The sequence below is a fragment of the Geotrypetes seraphini genome, chromosome 5 (genome assembly GCF_902459505.1).
Source record: "Geotrypetes seraphini chromosome 5, aGeoSer1.1, whole genome shotgun sequence".
Classification (NCBI taxonomy): domain Eukaryota; kingdom Metazoa; phylum Chordata; class Amphibia; order Gymnophiona; family Dermophiidae; genus Geotrypetes; species Geotrypetes seraphini.
The window spans coordinates 155,858,208-155,874,065 of NC_047088.1; the positions used below are offsets into that span (position 1 = coordinate 155,858,208).

A 15,858-nucleotide genomic window follows, 5' to 3' on the forward strand; every position below is an offset into this window, starting at 1 on the left:
TTTTGTTTGTATTGTGTTTGTTTCGAGGCTTGGTACGTTTTTTTCCCTTTCCTATATTCATAAAGACTACAAATTGCATGTTTTCTATAGGACTGTTATATTGCTTGAATTAATACCATCCTTAACATCTGAGCGTTAGTTTGCCACTGTAGCTGAAAAGTGTGTCATCTTATTTGTTAAGTGCCAATTTGCAGAAATGAAATTCTGTTTTGACATTGTTTTAGATCATTGATTGAACCATATCCATGTCATTCACTTCTTGGTTGGGCTGAGAACTTTTTAGCACACTCTCTATAGCACCACCCCTCTACCAAGCTGATCCACCCAACCATTTTGACATAATTTGAACCCTGGAACCACAGCATCCTATTGGCTGTTCTTCTTCCACCAAGGCTCTTCATTCTTTCTCTCTCCAATCTTATTTTTAAGACTTCTGGAATTCCCATGCAGATGATTTAAAGTTCTCTGTGTACTCACAACCTGCATTGCAGTTGATGAGGGTAACTGAGAGTCGTTTATAACTGTCTGTTCTTTATTTAAATATACTATACATAGCTACTTCAGACTGTATACAACTTCTCTCTTGAGATATTCTAACAGCTATTTGGTAGTAACTTTTAAAAGTGCCTTTCCTGTACCATGTGCTTCTGAGCGACTGTTGGCTTTCTCCCAAGATCCAGTTTAAAAGCTTTTCAAACATTAGCACTAGTAGAATGGCTCCACTCAGATTAAGGTATGGCTTATCCTTTCTGTTTGTAAATCTTTAATCATTTTCAAACTTACAATAAGTGTGTCAATATGTTAAAACAAATTAACCATAAATAGATCACTTAATAATCATCAATAGTACAAATGATATGCTGTTATCTCCCACCCCTTCCTATTATATAATGATAAAATTACCCCCCTCCCCCCTCATAATTGAACCTGTAAAATTTAAGGGAAAAAATGTCATCTAATCAGTACAATACTTTGTTAATGACTCCCACACATCTTGAAATTTCCTAAAACACCCTTGCTGTATTGCAATAAATCTTTCCATTTTATAAATATGACATAAGGAATTCCACCTCAAATTATAATTTAATCTACTCCAGTTTTTCCAATTATATGTAATTTGTTGAATGGCAATCCCAGTCATTATAAGTAATAATTTGTTATTATTTGAAGAAATCTGACTTTTTGCCCTCATTGCCATACCAAACAGCACAGTATCATATAACAATGCCACTGGATTTTCTTTTTTTTTTAATTCTTTATTCATTTTCAAACTTGATTTTCTAATAAACAATTAATTTGGTCCCAAATTGATTTCCAAAAAGTCATACCAAATGGATAATAGAATAATAAATGATCCAAAGTCCCTGCTTCGAGATGACAGTGCCAACATTTATTAGACTTAGAGCTATCCAATTTTTGTAATCTAGAATTTTGCCCAGTTCATAACAAATCTAAATTTCTCTTCCCTTCACCATCATTTGATTTATTTACTGGGATTCCTGAATTAAGCCTGCCTCAGGGAACCTGTGAGTGGAATAGGGAGCATTTCTGACAAGCTACCTTGGAAGTTCAGGATTTCAACTTTCCTCCTAAAAGCCTAAATTTGATTTCTAGAACTTCCTCCCCGCACTTCCTTATGTCATAGGCATCCACATATACCAATACAGCAGTATCTTCTGTATTATCTAGCTTTCTCTTTTGCTTTTAATTCGCACTGTACCTTTTACTGGACAGCCATTTTGTTTTGGGTTCTTTTTCTGTTTTTCCTTATTAGTTAATAACAATTCTATTGATGCTCTTATTCATTTATGTTCTAAGATAATTGAGACTACAAGGAGCCACACTTGCGATCTCTCAGCTGCAGGTTGAATAAATGAATTACCTGCACTTGCACCCAGTTCCTTCTGGAAAGCTGCTGCCCAATGTACTGAAATCAATGGGTCCTGCAGCACAAGATGTTTGTTTTGAATCTGCTCTATGATCTCCAACTGTTCTTTTCCCATCTTTAAAATTAGCTAGTGTCTATAAAGCAAAGTTATTTCAATTTTATCCATCTTCAAAGCTGCCAAGGAAGTTAGAAGATCCTTATGCCCTCCAGCTACCTATATTCCTATAATCGAATCACCAACTAAAATGACCATTTTAACCTTTCCTTCATGTGCACATAATCCTGGAGACATATCCTCAGTGCAACATGATACTGTATCATCTGGAAGACAGATCCTAGCTAAAGGATTACTTCCTGCTACACTAAGGTCATGTTCTCCTTCCAGGTGACCTTGCTTCTCCAAATGCCAGGCTGGAAGTCCCTGAAGGTCTCTTCTATATACGTCTCCATCTGCCTCCAGAGAGATTGGACTCATTCTGTATGAGCCAGGAGCTTTTTGCATCAAGTGCACATATAAAACCTTTTACCAACTAATAGATAATCATACACACGAGGAGTCACTGAAAAGTTCTCAGCCCAAAAAAAGAAGAGAAAGATATGGAGCCATGATATGAAATGAAATTAAAAGTGTCAAGAAAAGTGTGGAATAACTTGTGAGTTTCTTGGCTCTACATCATTCTCTTCTTCCATGGGCTGAGAATTATTTCCAGAAGCACAAAATATCCAAATCAACAAATTATTTACATTCCATATAACACATGCAACATTTGCTATCCACAAATGGAGAGAATATATCCCTGAACCTGCTGTAAACTTCAATACTTCATATTTTTCTATAGTTCATACTTAATTCTAACATAACAATTTGTTGTACACTGAATTTTTGCTATAGTCTCTTTTTCATTTATGATTAGGATCACCTGCAAGCTCCTTCTTCCTTTTTTTGTATATCCCTGGATGAGCTCCCTATGCCCTGATTCCTTTTTGTTTCTCTGAAAGATATTCAAAACAGACTCAAATTCACACAATCTCAAAACCTCTATATGAAGGGGTGCTGAAAAGTTCTCAGCCCAATCAAGACGAGAATTACATGGATATGGTTCAATCAATGAACTGAAACAATGTCAAAACACAGAATTTTGTTTCTGCATATTGGCACTTAACCCCCCCCCCCCTTCACAAAACCGTGATAGCAGTTTTTTGCGCATGCCAGTGTGTTAAATGATCTGCGCTGCTCCCAATGCATATAGGAACTCTATGAGCATCGGGAGCAGCGCGGAGCATTCAGTGCGCCAGCCTGCACTATCGCAGTTTTGTAAAAGGTGGGGTTAATGAAATAAAACTCTTTTCAACTACAGTGGCAAAATAATGCTCAGAATTTAGGAAGTTCATTAGTTGGGCTGAGAACTTTTCAGCACCCACTCGTACAATACCTAGGCTAAGTACTTTCTCTAATAGGCATAAATTTCAAATATCTTAATATCTTCTTACTGCCTGTTTACGATGGTCAGGGTTTGGTCCCTTATAGATCAACATGACTTTCCAAGATCGTTTGCTAGAATGCACCTTCTTTATCACAGAAATCTCGGTTATGCCAAAACACTACACTTCTCCCTCCATATTTGCGGTTTCAGCAATCGCAGTTTCGATTATTCAAGGTTTTTAGCTTGCTGGCTCCTCCCCCCCAAATTACATCAGCTTGCATAGAGAAATCACTGATTCCAAGCGTTTACAGAGAAAATTGCTGATTCCCAGCACTTTCTTCACCGTGTTTTGCCTCTCCTTCAAGAACAAGCCAGGTCTCCCACCATGTTATTCGCGGTTTCACCGTATTCACGATGGTTTTAATAGAAAACAGTGAATAACATTAAAAAGTTATTTGCGGGTCTGTTAATCCCCTATCACAGCGAATATGGAGGAAGAAGTGTATTGTAACTTTCTGTTCAACAGGCAGACCCTAGCCGGGTTTTTTCAAACCTCCTGCTACAAAATAGCAGCTGAAAAAAGCAACATGAATTTAATTTAATGCAATCCAAGGTAAATTAGAAAGAGTAAAAATCATAAATTCACATATAAAACCAGAGTACCACATTCAACAATTCTCCGTTATGGAGGCACAGAACTACAAATCCTATAAACCAGTAAAGCCTTCAATACTACACACGACCCAATAATTGTGATCCCATTTATCATGAATTATTTTTCTTAAATCAGGTAATCTGTGCCGATGCACTGGATACAGACCTATATTAGATGGCTTTAAGACCTTCTGTAAGGTAAGTACATAAAAATATTGCTACAAATTTTGCAAGCCTTATAAGCTTCACTGATTAATTTTTCTTTTCTTTTTATATGTAAGGACACCCTTTTTGGAACATGAAGAGACACAAATCTCCAAAGCCTTGATTTAGAGCCTCCTTCTCTTTAGTCTGTTATATTCACTGCACACTTGGTTGTGAATTAAAATGGTAATTTATTGGGTGGTTCTATTCAAACCAAGCTCATTCTGTTGGTGCACAGAAAATGACAAACAAGAAACGACTAAATGTGGTTTCTTCATCTTCAGCTCTCTTAGATATTTGGTCAAATCCTCCTCTAACCTCTTATATTTCTTGGGGATTCTTCAGTAGCACTCCTCTCTAAGTGCTCATTTTACGAAGGCGTGGTAACGGTTTAACGTGCATAATAGCACACGCTAAACCACCAGCTGCGCTAGCCGCTACCGCCTCTTCTTGAGCAGGCGGTAGTTTTCCGGCTTGCGCGGGGGTTAGCACGTGATAAAAAGTCACGCACATTAAAGCCGCTACCGCGGCTTCGTAAAAGGAGCCCTAAATTTCTAGAATTACTCCTTCTTCAGGATTTTGAAAAGTATAAACTTCCTCATGTAGATTGACTTCTACTGTGTTTCCTTTGGCCTTCTTTAGGGCTGATAAAGATGCCTGGAAAGTGCTCTACTCTTTCCCTTATCCTTTGTCCACAGCCTTGTTCAAAATCCAGGACCCCACTGAATTCCAAGCTGTGTGCTCCCTCATGTCAGCTTGGCTTCAAGGAGGTATAGACAAAATCCCTCTCCATAACGTGTACTCTCTTTTCATTTGCCTCCAGACTGATGTATGCTTTGAGGTCCACCATTCACAGTGCTAGAGGCAGAAAAAAAAGCAAATCAAAATTTCTATGGCATATACATCTATGCTGTTACCAGGGCTTTTACTACTCCTGAAAAGTCAACACAGAAAAAATATCTCTTGTGTCTAGAGCCTTTAATAATACTTGGGTCACATATACAACTTTGTATGATCACTTAGGCCCAGATTCTCAAAACAACCCTGGAATCAGCCGGCGCCTGAGAAAACGGCGCCAGTTACACATCACTCAAACTACGGCGCTATTTTGAGAATCACAGGCTTTGTCGAAGATGGGCACCAGAAATGTAGGCCAGAATTGTACAGGCCTACATTTCCAGTGCCTATCTTGACAAAATTTGGTTTCCATACCCTTTATAAACTCTGAACCCTCTATAATCTATTGTCTGCATCAACTCTTTGTACTCTGATATAGGCACTATTTATTTCCAAATTGGATTACTGTAACTCAGTGCACGCAGGCATCACAATAACCCAATTACATCGACTTCAGACTCTTCAAAATATCAACTGATAGATAATCATACATACGAGGAGCCACTGAAAAGTTCTCACCCCAAACAAGAAGAGAATGATATGGAGCCATGAAACTTACAAGTTATTCCACTTGTAGATGCTACCCATCTACTCTGCAATGCTAAAAGGGCTGTCTATGTCACACCCCTATGTTCCCTACCTTGGCTACCAGTTAATTTTCAGATTCAATTTAAGATTCTTTGGCTTGCATTTAAAACATACCACTTGGGTACACTCACATATTTAGCAAATTTAGTTATTCCTTATATTAAAATCTGCATCTTAGGCTCTCTTGATTCTCACTACTTGGTCTTGCCATCACCCAATAGGGCCAAATACAAGTCAACAAGAAAATCTGCATTTTTCTTTCTGACTCTAAAGCTATGAAATGGTCTACCAGCTTACATCAGGTCAGAGTGATCACTCCCTAAATTTAAGATTCATTTCAAAACCTATTTTTTTGAACTAGCCTATGATATTTCGCCCACCTGAGTTGAAGGGTTGCTGATGGCCGACCAGAAGCAGTCTCTCTTTCCTTTTTCTCTCTTCTGATTACCTTGATAAGTTTCTTTACTGCCCTTTAGGAGTGATTGTGTACTTTCCTATTTTAGTCAATTTTCTACTATTGAAATTTAGAGGTCCTTTTACTAAGGCAAGCTAGCCGATTCAGTGTGCACTAAACGCCAATGCGTCTATAGAATATAATGGACGCGTGAGCTTTTAGCGTGCGCTAAATTGGCTAGCACGCCTTAGTAAAAGGACCCCTTAATGTGTAAACCGTTTGGACCCACCTGATAGAATGAGCAGTATATCCAATGCAACTAATAATATACAGATAATATACAGATTGTTTGAGATCTGTATCCAGTCTACAGGAGACAAGACATAGATGTTCCCAATTTCTTATATATAAGTATAGTTTCTTTCCCATATTCCATTTATTTGGAAAGAATAAAAAATATTTTCAATTGGGCATGTTTATGCCTTCCTAGTAATTTTTTTTTTTGCAATATTATGCACCAGGATAGATCTGATAGAAAACAATCCTAGATAAGATTAGATTAAATTGATCTGAGGACTGAGTAAAATTCAAGGATTTAAGATTTCTGTCCTCAATATTTTTAGATTATATCCACTAAACATCCTGTTGAAAATCACCAAGATAATAACTGGTATTTAAAATTACAATCTTTTGCTCGTCTGTTTATGAGTTCACATCTTAAAATTCTTCTGAACTATCTCAACATTTTTCCCGATATGAACCTACAGAATCCAAAACTGGAAATGAGAATGCAACTGAAGTGGATTTTTGCTTGCAAATTATTATGTGTTCTCTATGCGGTGACTTAATAGTGTGATGAAGTCAGAGACATGCACCACAGGTTTATCCTAATGATTCTCTTTGACCAATCACACTGCTCTGTTTTCTCTTACCTTGCTATAACTGCCATATTCAGTTTGGGTTTAATTCAAGCTTTACCAGCATGCACCTTCCAAAGAGAGAGGGAATATGGACAGGAAAAAGATTACTCAGTCAAACTTTCCGATATATCTTGCTGACTTACCCCCTTAGAGATAAATACGAGTTGTCACACCTTGAAGTGAATTGTGAGACTTTGTCAAACTCTCACTTTAAAAAGTGTTGAAATGGAACTCAATTTAACCCCACAAGAATTTGATTGGAACTCTTTCTGGAAGACACCAGTTCATCCTACTATGTCAGCATCCATATCTCAATCGACTTTTTGGGTTATGCACAAAGCATATTGGACTCCAAATTAAATAGATAGAATATTAAAAAAGACTCTTCAAATTTATGCTGATCATGTTCTACAGTTACAGGTACACTGTCCTATCTATTATTTCAATGTCCCAATGTGCATAACTATTGGTGTTCCATATGGAACAAAATATGTTCAATGTTCTCTTTTGATAATACTTTAAAAATCACTACCAAAATGATTATATTAAGATCATCCAACCTGGAAATTCAGATTTTGGAAGTACATAATACACGCTTTGATATAGAGAGTGACATGGGGAAAAATCTGTCCCCATCACTGCCCCGTCACCGGACCACTGTCTCCTTCACCGCCCCATCCCCGCCATCCCCTTCACCGCCCCATCCCCGAACCCGCCGTCCCCTTCACCGTCCCGTCCCTGCAGCATCCACCCTTCCCACTCGCCACCTCACCGCCCTTCAGCAGCCCGAGAATCTCCCTCTCTCCCTCTTACCTTTGCGGCGTGAAGAAACTTAAGGGAGGGAAGACGCGCGGTTCCATCCCTACCTCCGGCCAAATCTATCTCCCTCCCTCCCCTTACCTTCACGGCGCTTTAGAAAAGAAACTGCCTGTGCCACCCTGCAGTCGCGTGTTTGTGGGCGGAAGCTTCTCCTCTGACAATTGTCATTTTAAAAACACAAATAAAGCAGAGCAAGGTTCAACAAACCCATCTCCTCTCCCTTTCACAAATATCTCCTTCACTATTGTGAAAACTGAACAAACCAAATTACTACAGAATGCTACATAGAAAAATCAAGCTAATAGAATACTTTAGTCACACATGGCAAGAATAATTTTAGGGGAGTGAAACTAGGACAACTGCCCCCTGGTCAGAGAGAGAGCCCTAAGCCAGCTGGAAGCTAAAGAAGCACAGCCTGGACTTTGCGGTCCTCAGTTATGTCTAATACCAGCTCTAACAGGAGACATGTTTCAAATCTGAAATATTCTAATCACAAAATATAAAATAATTTTTTTTTCTTTTTGTTGTCTGGTAATTTTATTCTTCAAATCACATTGGTCTCAGGCTTTGGTTTTAGGTTCCTTCTGTCTTCATCGTGGCATGCCTGGCTCCTGAAGGTAAAATAGGTGCAAGAGTAGCTGGGGAGAAGATGCCAAGTTTGACACGGATGCAATTTTTTTTACCACAGGAGTAAGACTTTTCACCACTCCCATGGGGCAGTAAAAGGTCTTATCCCCATTCCCGCGGGGCAGTGAAAGGTCTTATCACCATTCCTGCGGTAAACCAGTTGCAAATGTCTCCATTCCTGTGGATTTACTGCGGTGACCCACGTTTTAGCACGGTAAACGGTCCCCGTGTCATTCTCTATTTTGATATTATGATTCCTCTGGCTTTTCGTTTAATTGTATGTCATTGAAAAGACAATTTGCAACTCAACTCATCTAAATGGTGGAATTATCTATGTCCTTTGTATAGAAATATGGGAGTGTGTGGCAAAGTGGTTAGAGCTACAGCCTCAGCACCCTGAGGTTGTGGGTTCAAACCCTGCGCTGTGTCTTGTGACCCTGGGCAAGTCACTTAATCCCCCATTGCCCTAGGTCAGGAGTAAGCAATTCCGGTCCTCGAGAGCCGGAGCCAGGTCAGGTTTTCAGTATATCCACCATGAATATGCATGAGATGGATTTGCATGCACTGCCTCCTTGAGATGCAAATCTATCTCATGCATATTATTGTGGATATCCTGAAAACCTGACCTGACTCCGGCTCTCGAGGACCGGAATTGCCTACCCCTGGCCTAGGTACATTAGATAGAGTGTGAATCCACCAGGACAGATAGGGAAAAATGCATGAGTACCTGAATGTAAACCACATAGGTAATAAGTAGTATATAAATAAATAAAATATGAAGAACAGCCTCCAAAAATCATAATTATTCCCATTTGTGTAAATCTCTTGACCTTTGTTGTAATAACAATTAATTAATCATGAATAACTGTTATATCATTGAACAAGTCATTGTATCTGTTATAATGCAAAAGAAACAGACTGTGGAAAACAATGATCTTGATGAGGCGTTTATTGTGCCGAAATAAAGGTACAAGTCCAAAAAGAATAATGTCCACTAAATGAATAACTGACATGTGGTATGATATGGACCCATCATCAAGATCATTGTTTTCCACAGTCTGTTTCTTTTGGGTTTTTGGACCTCCGTTCTTTGACTGTGGAACATCTAGGATTTTGCTTTGTTTGCATCTGTTATAATGTACCATTTTAGATAGTTATACTGTTGTTTATTTATTGTACTTCTGCAACAAATTTACCTCACCCCCACCCCACCCCCTTTTACTAAGCCGTGGTAGAGGTGCTATATGCTCCGACGCTACTCTGTTACTCATAGAATTCCTATGAGTATTGGAGTATTTAGCGTCCTGGGCCGCAGTAAAAAACCTCTACCCTGGCTTAGGACTCCTTTGACTAAGCTGCGGTAGCGTTTTTAGCGCACTCTGCAGATTAGCGCGCGCTGCCCCCACGCTACACAGAGAAACTAACGCCAGCTCAATGGAGGCTTCTAGTGTGCATGGCATTGCAGCTAGCACAGCTTAGTAAAAGGAGCCCTTAGTAAAAGAGGGCCTTAATAAAGATATTTAAGAAAAAAAAAAAAAGTGCTGAATGGATATTATTTATTTAGGATTCAGGCTGTTGTCAGACTTCAGGAAAGGGGAGTTGTTGTATGGAAAGCCAAGGAACCGAACCTACATCTGCCGATAATGAAAAGGATGTAAGTGTACTTGAACTTTCCTTTAATACTATTTTTGCGAATGTGTTTGATATAATATTAAGGGGCTCTTTCACTTAAGTGCAACAAACTCTGGGCGTAGTATATTCTAACTCAGGACTTTCCTGTGCACTAAGCCCCGATTTACCACAAAAGTAAATTAAGAATTTTTTCAAATATTTATTTGCAGATCCCACACTAATTTTCCTTGCAAAAAACATAACCCCCCCCTTTTATGAAGCCGCATTAGGGATTTTTATCCCACCGGCTGCAGCAGTAAAAGCTCTGATGCTCATAGGAATTCTATGAGCGTTGGAGCTTTTACCACCACGGCCGACAATAAAAAAAACCCTAACGCGGCTTCATAAGCGGAGGGGGGGGGGAAGATAATGCAAGAACACTTACCACACCCTAATTAAGAGGCGATAAGTACTCCCGCGTTATGTTATCCAGTTAACACATGCTAATCAGAACACGCTAACTAGATAATGCTTCCATGCTCATTTCCTGCCCATGACATGCTCCCTCCCCAAAAACATTTTTTAAGAAGTAAATACTGCGTGTGCTGAAAGGCAATTTACTGCAAAATGCTTTGACATGTTTTCAGGTAAGCCTTTTATCCAGCATTAAATATGCATTAATGCTTCACACGATTTAGTAAAAGGGCCCCAAAACTGCTTGTGGGTTGAGTTGGGGTGGGATAAGGTTGACTTGGGTTGAACTGGCTTGGATTAATAAATCAGATCTAGTACATATAAGTCTACAAAATACAGTAGTTTACTGCACTGCCTAATCCCCATTCCACTGGCACCATTTCCAGTATGAACTGTGGTAAATAAATCACAGAATGGTTGGATGAACCGCTCAGACATCCTTCCATTAAACAAGAAAGCAATATAAATAAATATACATATATATTCTGTATATCTATATCTATATCTATACTAGTCGTTAAGCCCGTTACATTAACGGGTGCTAGAATTTATGTCTGTCTGTATTTTTCTTTCTGTCTCTTTCCTCCCTCCATTTCCCTGTGTAGCGCTGTCTCTGCTTTCTTCCTCAGTCTGCACTCTCAAGCTGTAACATTACTGCTTAGCTTTTTCTCCCTGCAAGCATCTCTGCTCTAGCCCCCTGTCCTTCTGTGACTGTCTGTGTGTCTCTCTCTACTTGTGCACTGTTTGTTTGTTTTTTTCAATCTCTCTTTAGCTCCTGATCCCCTCTCACTGACCCTTGCCGACTGCATGTAATTCCGGTTAGGTTTCCATGGCAACCCTGCTCGCGGGTCTGTTCGGTAGGGCCGTTTTTTCGGGTCTGCCGGCGCCGGGTGGGGAAGAGTCCTGGCTCCTTTTTTGGTTTGGGCGCGTGCAGAGGGGCTCAACAGCGCACAACCACCTTTCCTTCCCTCCCTCCATCAGGTGCAGTGCAGCTCCACCAATGTTAAAAGCAGCCGCATCGAAATCAGAGGCCTGCCACTGCCGTAGCACGTTCCCCTCTGCCTTGGTCCCGCCCCTTCTCTGACATATGGGACCGCGGCAGAGGGAACGTGTTACGGTGGCGGCAGGACTCCAATTTCAAAGCAGCTGCTTTTAACATAGGCGTAGCTGAACTGTACCTGATGGAAGAAGGGAAGGAACGGTGGGGCAAATTTCGTCAACGGCAGTCCTTGTGCGGTTCGAGAGAGGGGGGGGTGTAGTCGGCGACTTGCAGCTTCGCGTGCCTCCCACCCCCCCTTCCCTCCGGCTCCGCCGCCGATAGTCTCCACCTGCATTGCCCCTGGCGCAGCACTCACCGGCCCGTCGGGCGGGGAATGGAGGAACAGGTTCAGGGCTGCCAGGGGGGGAGGAGTGAGTCCGGCTGAGACTGGCAGGAAGAGGAAGGCGGAGCAGGTGAGCCGGCACCGAAAAAAACTTTAAAGAGCCAGCCAGACCGTGAGTGCGAGCTGTTGTAAGTTTGCATGTGCACTCTTGCCGGCCACGGACATACGGATCACGGAAGCACGCGGATTAGAGTGCGCATGCGCCGCCTACGGTTTTATTATATAGATACACACAGTATATATACTGTACATATATGTGTGTGGGTGTATATATAGATAGATAGATAGATATATATAGATAGATAGATAGATAGATAGATAGATATTTTCCACCAGGGTAGTTCCTCTTGCTCCTTTGTATTTTCAACTGAGTTAGAATCAGTGCTGGGATCTGGCAGCATGAGCTTTCATTTGTAACAACCTAGGGAGTCCTCCTGTATTTTACATTCTCCCCTTGTATTTCGGGCCTCTTCTATTAAACTGCGCTAGCAATTTTCTAGCACGGGGAGCTGCGCTGAATGGCCCGCGCTGCTCCTGATGCTCGTAGAGTTCCTAGCGCAATTTAAAAGAAGAGGGCCTTAGTCTTGTAATGTAAGCAATGGTCCTGGACCAGGGTCCACATACTAGGGCTCCTTTCAAAAAATGGCAATCATGAGCCCTAAATCTAGCAACTAGGTATATTACTGTCACATCACCATCCCTAGGCCAACCCAGCGAGTGGAAGGGACAATTCTTTTTAAGAGTAGTTAGGCAAAGAAAATTGTGTTTTCTCCTAAAGAAAACCATACTCCAACTTAGGTGACATGGAAAGAATAATGCAGCATTTTGCAATAAATTCTCTATGTTCACATACCTGATCCCACAGTTGTTATTATAAGTGCAATAAAATAGTTTAGAAAATAAAATGACTTGCCAAGTAATGGTAATGGTAATATTATAATGCTGAGCTATTTAATGTAATGTGATGCCAGTGGAACACAAATAATGTGCTTTCCTTCTTGCAAACCAAACCTTCATTTCTTCCTTAAGCTTTGCACAGTACTGTTCACACAAGAAGAATTTCTGCCCTTGGATCCAACCCAAGAATTAATTTTTCCACCTGAACTAATGGTAAGATGATACACGATGACTAATTTGTATTATTGCTGAGGAGTGAACATTATACTAGCGCACCTTATCATTCATAATCTTTTGTTCTCTGTGACAAAGACTATCCACTCTTCCCTTTTTACTCAGACATCTTTAGATTTAACATAATTTTGCACTGAAATATAAAGTTCCTCCACAACAACAGTAGCAAAAAGCAACTTGGCATGCATTGACCATGCAAAATGGTAAATCTAGAAGGTGAGAAGAGGAGGAGCAGACCTGGGATTCTGGGAGAATGGGAATGGGAGAAAGAAGGAAGTCCTGGTAAAAAGGTAGGGATGAGAGGACAAAGAATCGGGGTTTAAGAGAAAGGAGGACACAACCCAGGATAGGGGGAAGACTAAGAAGAAGGTAGGGAAAGAAAGGAGGAGAGGCCATTGGCACTTCCCAGATTGTAAACATAATCTCTCAGGATGATGGGGCCATATGTCCCTGATCCGAAGCAGTTTCCACTGCTCTTCCTCAACTCTCTGTCGGGGTGTAAGCACAGCAACACAGCTCCATAGGAACAGGAAAAGTACTCCAGTACATGTAGAAAAGTAATGCAGGTAGTTCTGAACTCCCTGTGCATAATTTCCCTTCCCCCACCCCTTTCAAGTGAATAGGGAGGTATACAGGATACAAATTGTGGAATTCATTTAGTCTTTTGCCTATTATCAGACATTTTTTTCAGTTCATGTTCATGTTCATGTTTGTCATTAAAAAATGTTAACAAGCATTATAACTTTTTGACATAATCAGCTTAAAGCACATTAATTTATAGGTTAACAAGGGTTAAATTGATTTAGCATGTGCTAAATATTTTAATGTACACAAACAAAACAAGGGACGTTTTTACTAAAATGCAGTAAAATTTGGGCTTAGTATGTTTTAATGCAGGACTTTCCCATGCACTAAGCCCAGTTTTAACATGGCATTTTTTAGGAATTTGTATTTCTTAATTTTTGCAAGTCCAGCACTCATATTTGCATTAGCATGCAAGACCTGCAAACTTAGGTGCCAGTTTTAGAATTCCCCCCTATATGGGAAGCACTAACGGCTCCTTTTACAAAGCCGCATTAGCGGTTTAGCGCATGTAATAGTGTGTGCTAATTTGCCAGTCGCGCTAGCTGCTACCGCCTCCTCTTGAGCAAGTGGTAGTTTTTCGGCTAGCGCAGGGGTTAGCACGCACTACAAAGTTGCGTGCGATAAAGCCGCTGACGCGGCTTCGTAAAAGGAGCCCTAAGACCTCGAAACACAATTCTACAAAAGGCGCACTGTATAGAATCATGCTTAGCGCCACTTAAGCAGCGTTAGACATCACTAGGCATCCTAACTTTCGGCGTACTGTATTCATGCCAGAGTTTCCTTTGCACACAATGGCGCCTAATTCAAAAACATGCCCATGATCCGCTCCCGCCAACCATGCCTACTTTTAAGTAGGTGCTTTAGAGTAGACATCTACATTTTATAGAATCGCGTTTTTCGAGTTAGGTGCCTTTCAATTAAGTCCAATTAATGGCAGTTATGAAATGTTAAATGCTAGTTACTGATGCTGATCAAGCCTATTAACCATTTAAATTGGGCATCTACATCGGCTAGGCGTGCTAATACAGGTGCCTAACTTTAGGCGTACTTAATAGAGTTGGGGGGGTAAGCACTACTGCATTAATCCTGTGTTATGCCGCTGTCCACCTGTGCCACATACCTCAAAAATTTTTGATAATAGTTAATGTGCGTTTGGCGCATGGAAACAGGAAAATTACTGCAAAACACTTTGACATCCTTTTGTAAAGGATCTCCAAGTGTGTACAAATGAATACAAGGATTTCAAGCTTTGAAGCAAGCACTGGTACCTTTGGATGGAACAAGAGAAGACAATTTTCTAATGGGCAAGTTAGCCAAACTAATTATTACTAGCCTAGCTAAGTGTAACCAAAAACTGTCCCTGTCCATGTCGTTTCACCAATGCATTTTGGGCTAGATTCACTAACTTCACGGATCTGATCTGTTAGCGATCCGATCCGTGAGGTTGCCGGTCACCCGAATCACGACGCGATTGCATGCAAATGGGGGTGATTGGAATCACGCCCCCCCCCCCCCAACTGACTGCATGGCTCACTGAACAGCGATCCTGACGCAAACACAGACCATCTTCATTGCCTGTAGATGGTCTATGCATGCTTACAAAGCTTTTGAATTTTTCTTTTTTTACTTTTTTATTTCGCGAGCCCGTGGTTTTAACCCGCTTTAAATCCATGGATAAAAACCATGGGCTTGCACTGCAGAGAAGGGCAGGAGAGTCGGGGCAGAGAGCAGGGCAGCGAGTCAGGGCAAAGAGCAGGGCAGCAAGAGGAGAGTTGGGGCAGAGAATAGGGCGGCGAGTCAGGGCGGCAAGAGGAGAGTCAGTGCAGAGAGCAGAGCAGCAAGAGGAGAGTCGGGGCAGAGAGCATGGCGGCAAGAAGAGAGTCTGGGCAGAGAGCAGGGTGGCAAGAGGAGAGTCTGGGCAGAGAGCATGGCGGTGAGTCGGGGCAGAGAGCAGGGCAGTCAGAAAGGACCTGAGTGACTAGTCCTCAGCAATCGCTTATTTTTTTGATCGGCCAGCCCAGTCGTTGTCCCTCATTTATTTTAGTGAATCGCTCCCTGCCTATATTTGCATGCCGTTCCCCCTCATTTGCAAGCTCAGATCGGATCGGTGCAGATCAGATCAGGAGTAAGGTTAGTGAATCAGGTCAGGGTCACAAAGTGATCGCAAAGTGGTCGGGACACGATTGGTGTCCTTAGTGAGTCTAGCCCTAAGTCCTTTAAATTCCTATCAATATTTATTACCTTGCACAATACAGTATAT

General features: G+C 41.0%; 1 protein-coding gene across 1 annotated transcript in view; it reads left to right on the top strand.

The window, feature by feature from the left end:
- The window catches only part of LOC117361317 (aldehyde oxidase 1-like), a 174,901-nt gene that overhangs the window by 20,119 nt on the left and 138,924 nt on the right, over nt 1-15,858 (top strand). The window contains exons 6-8 of the mRNA XM_033946482.1: nt 4,103-4,164; nt 9,980-10,069; nt 12,912-12,992. Of these exons, the coding sequence (XP_033802373.1) occupies nt 4,103-4,164; nt 9,980-10,069; nt 12,912-12,992 (233 nt within the window). The remainder of the gene's footprint in view (nt 1-4,102; nt 4,165-9,979; nt 10,070-12,911; nt 12,993-15,858) is intronic.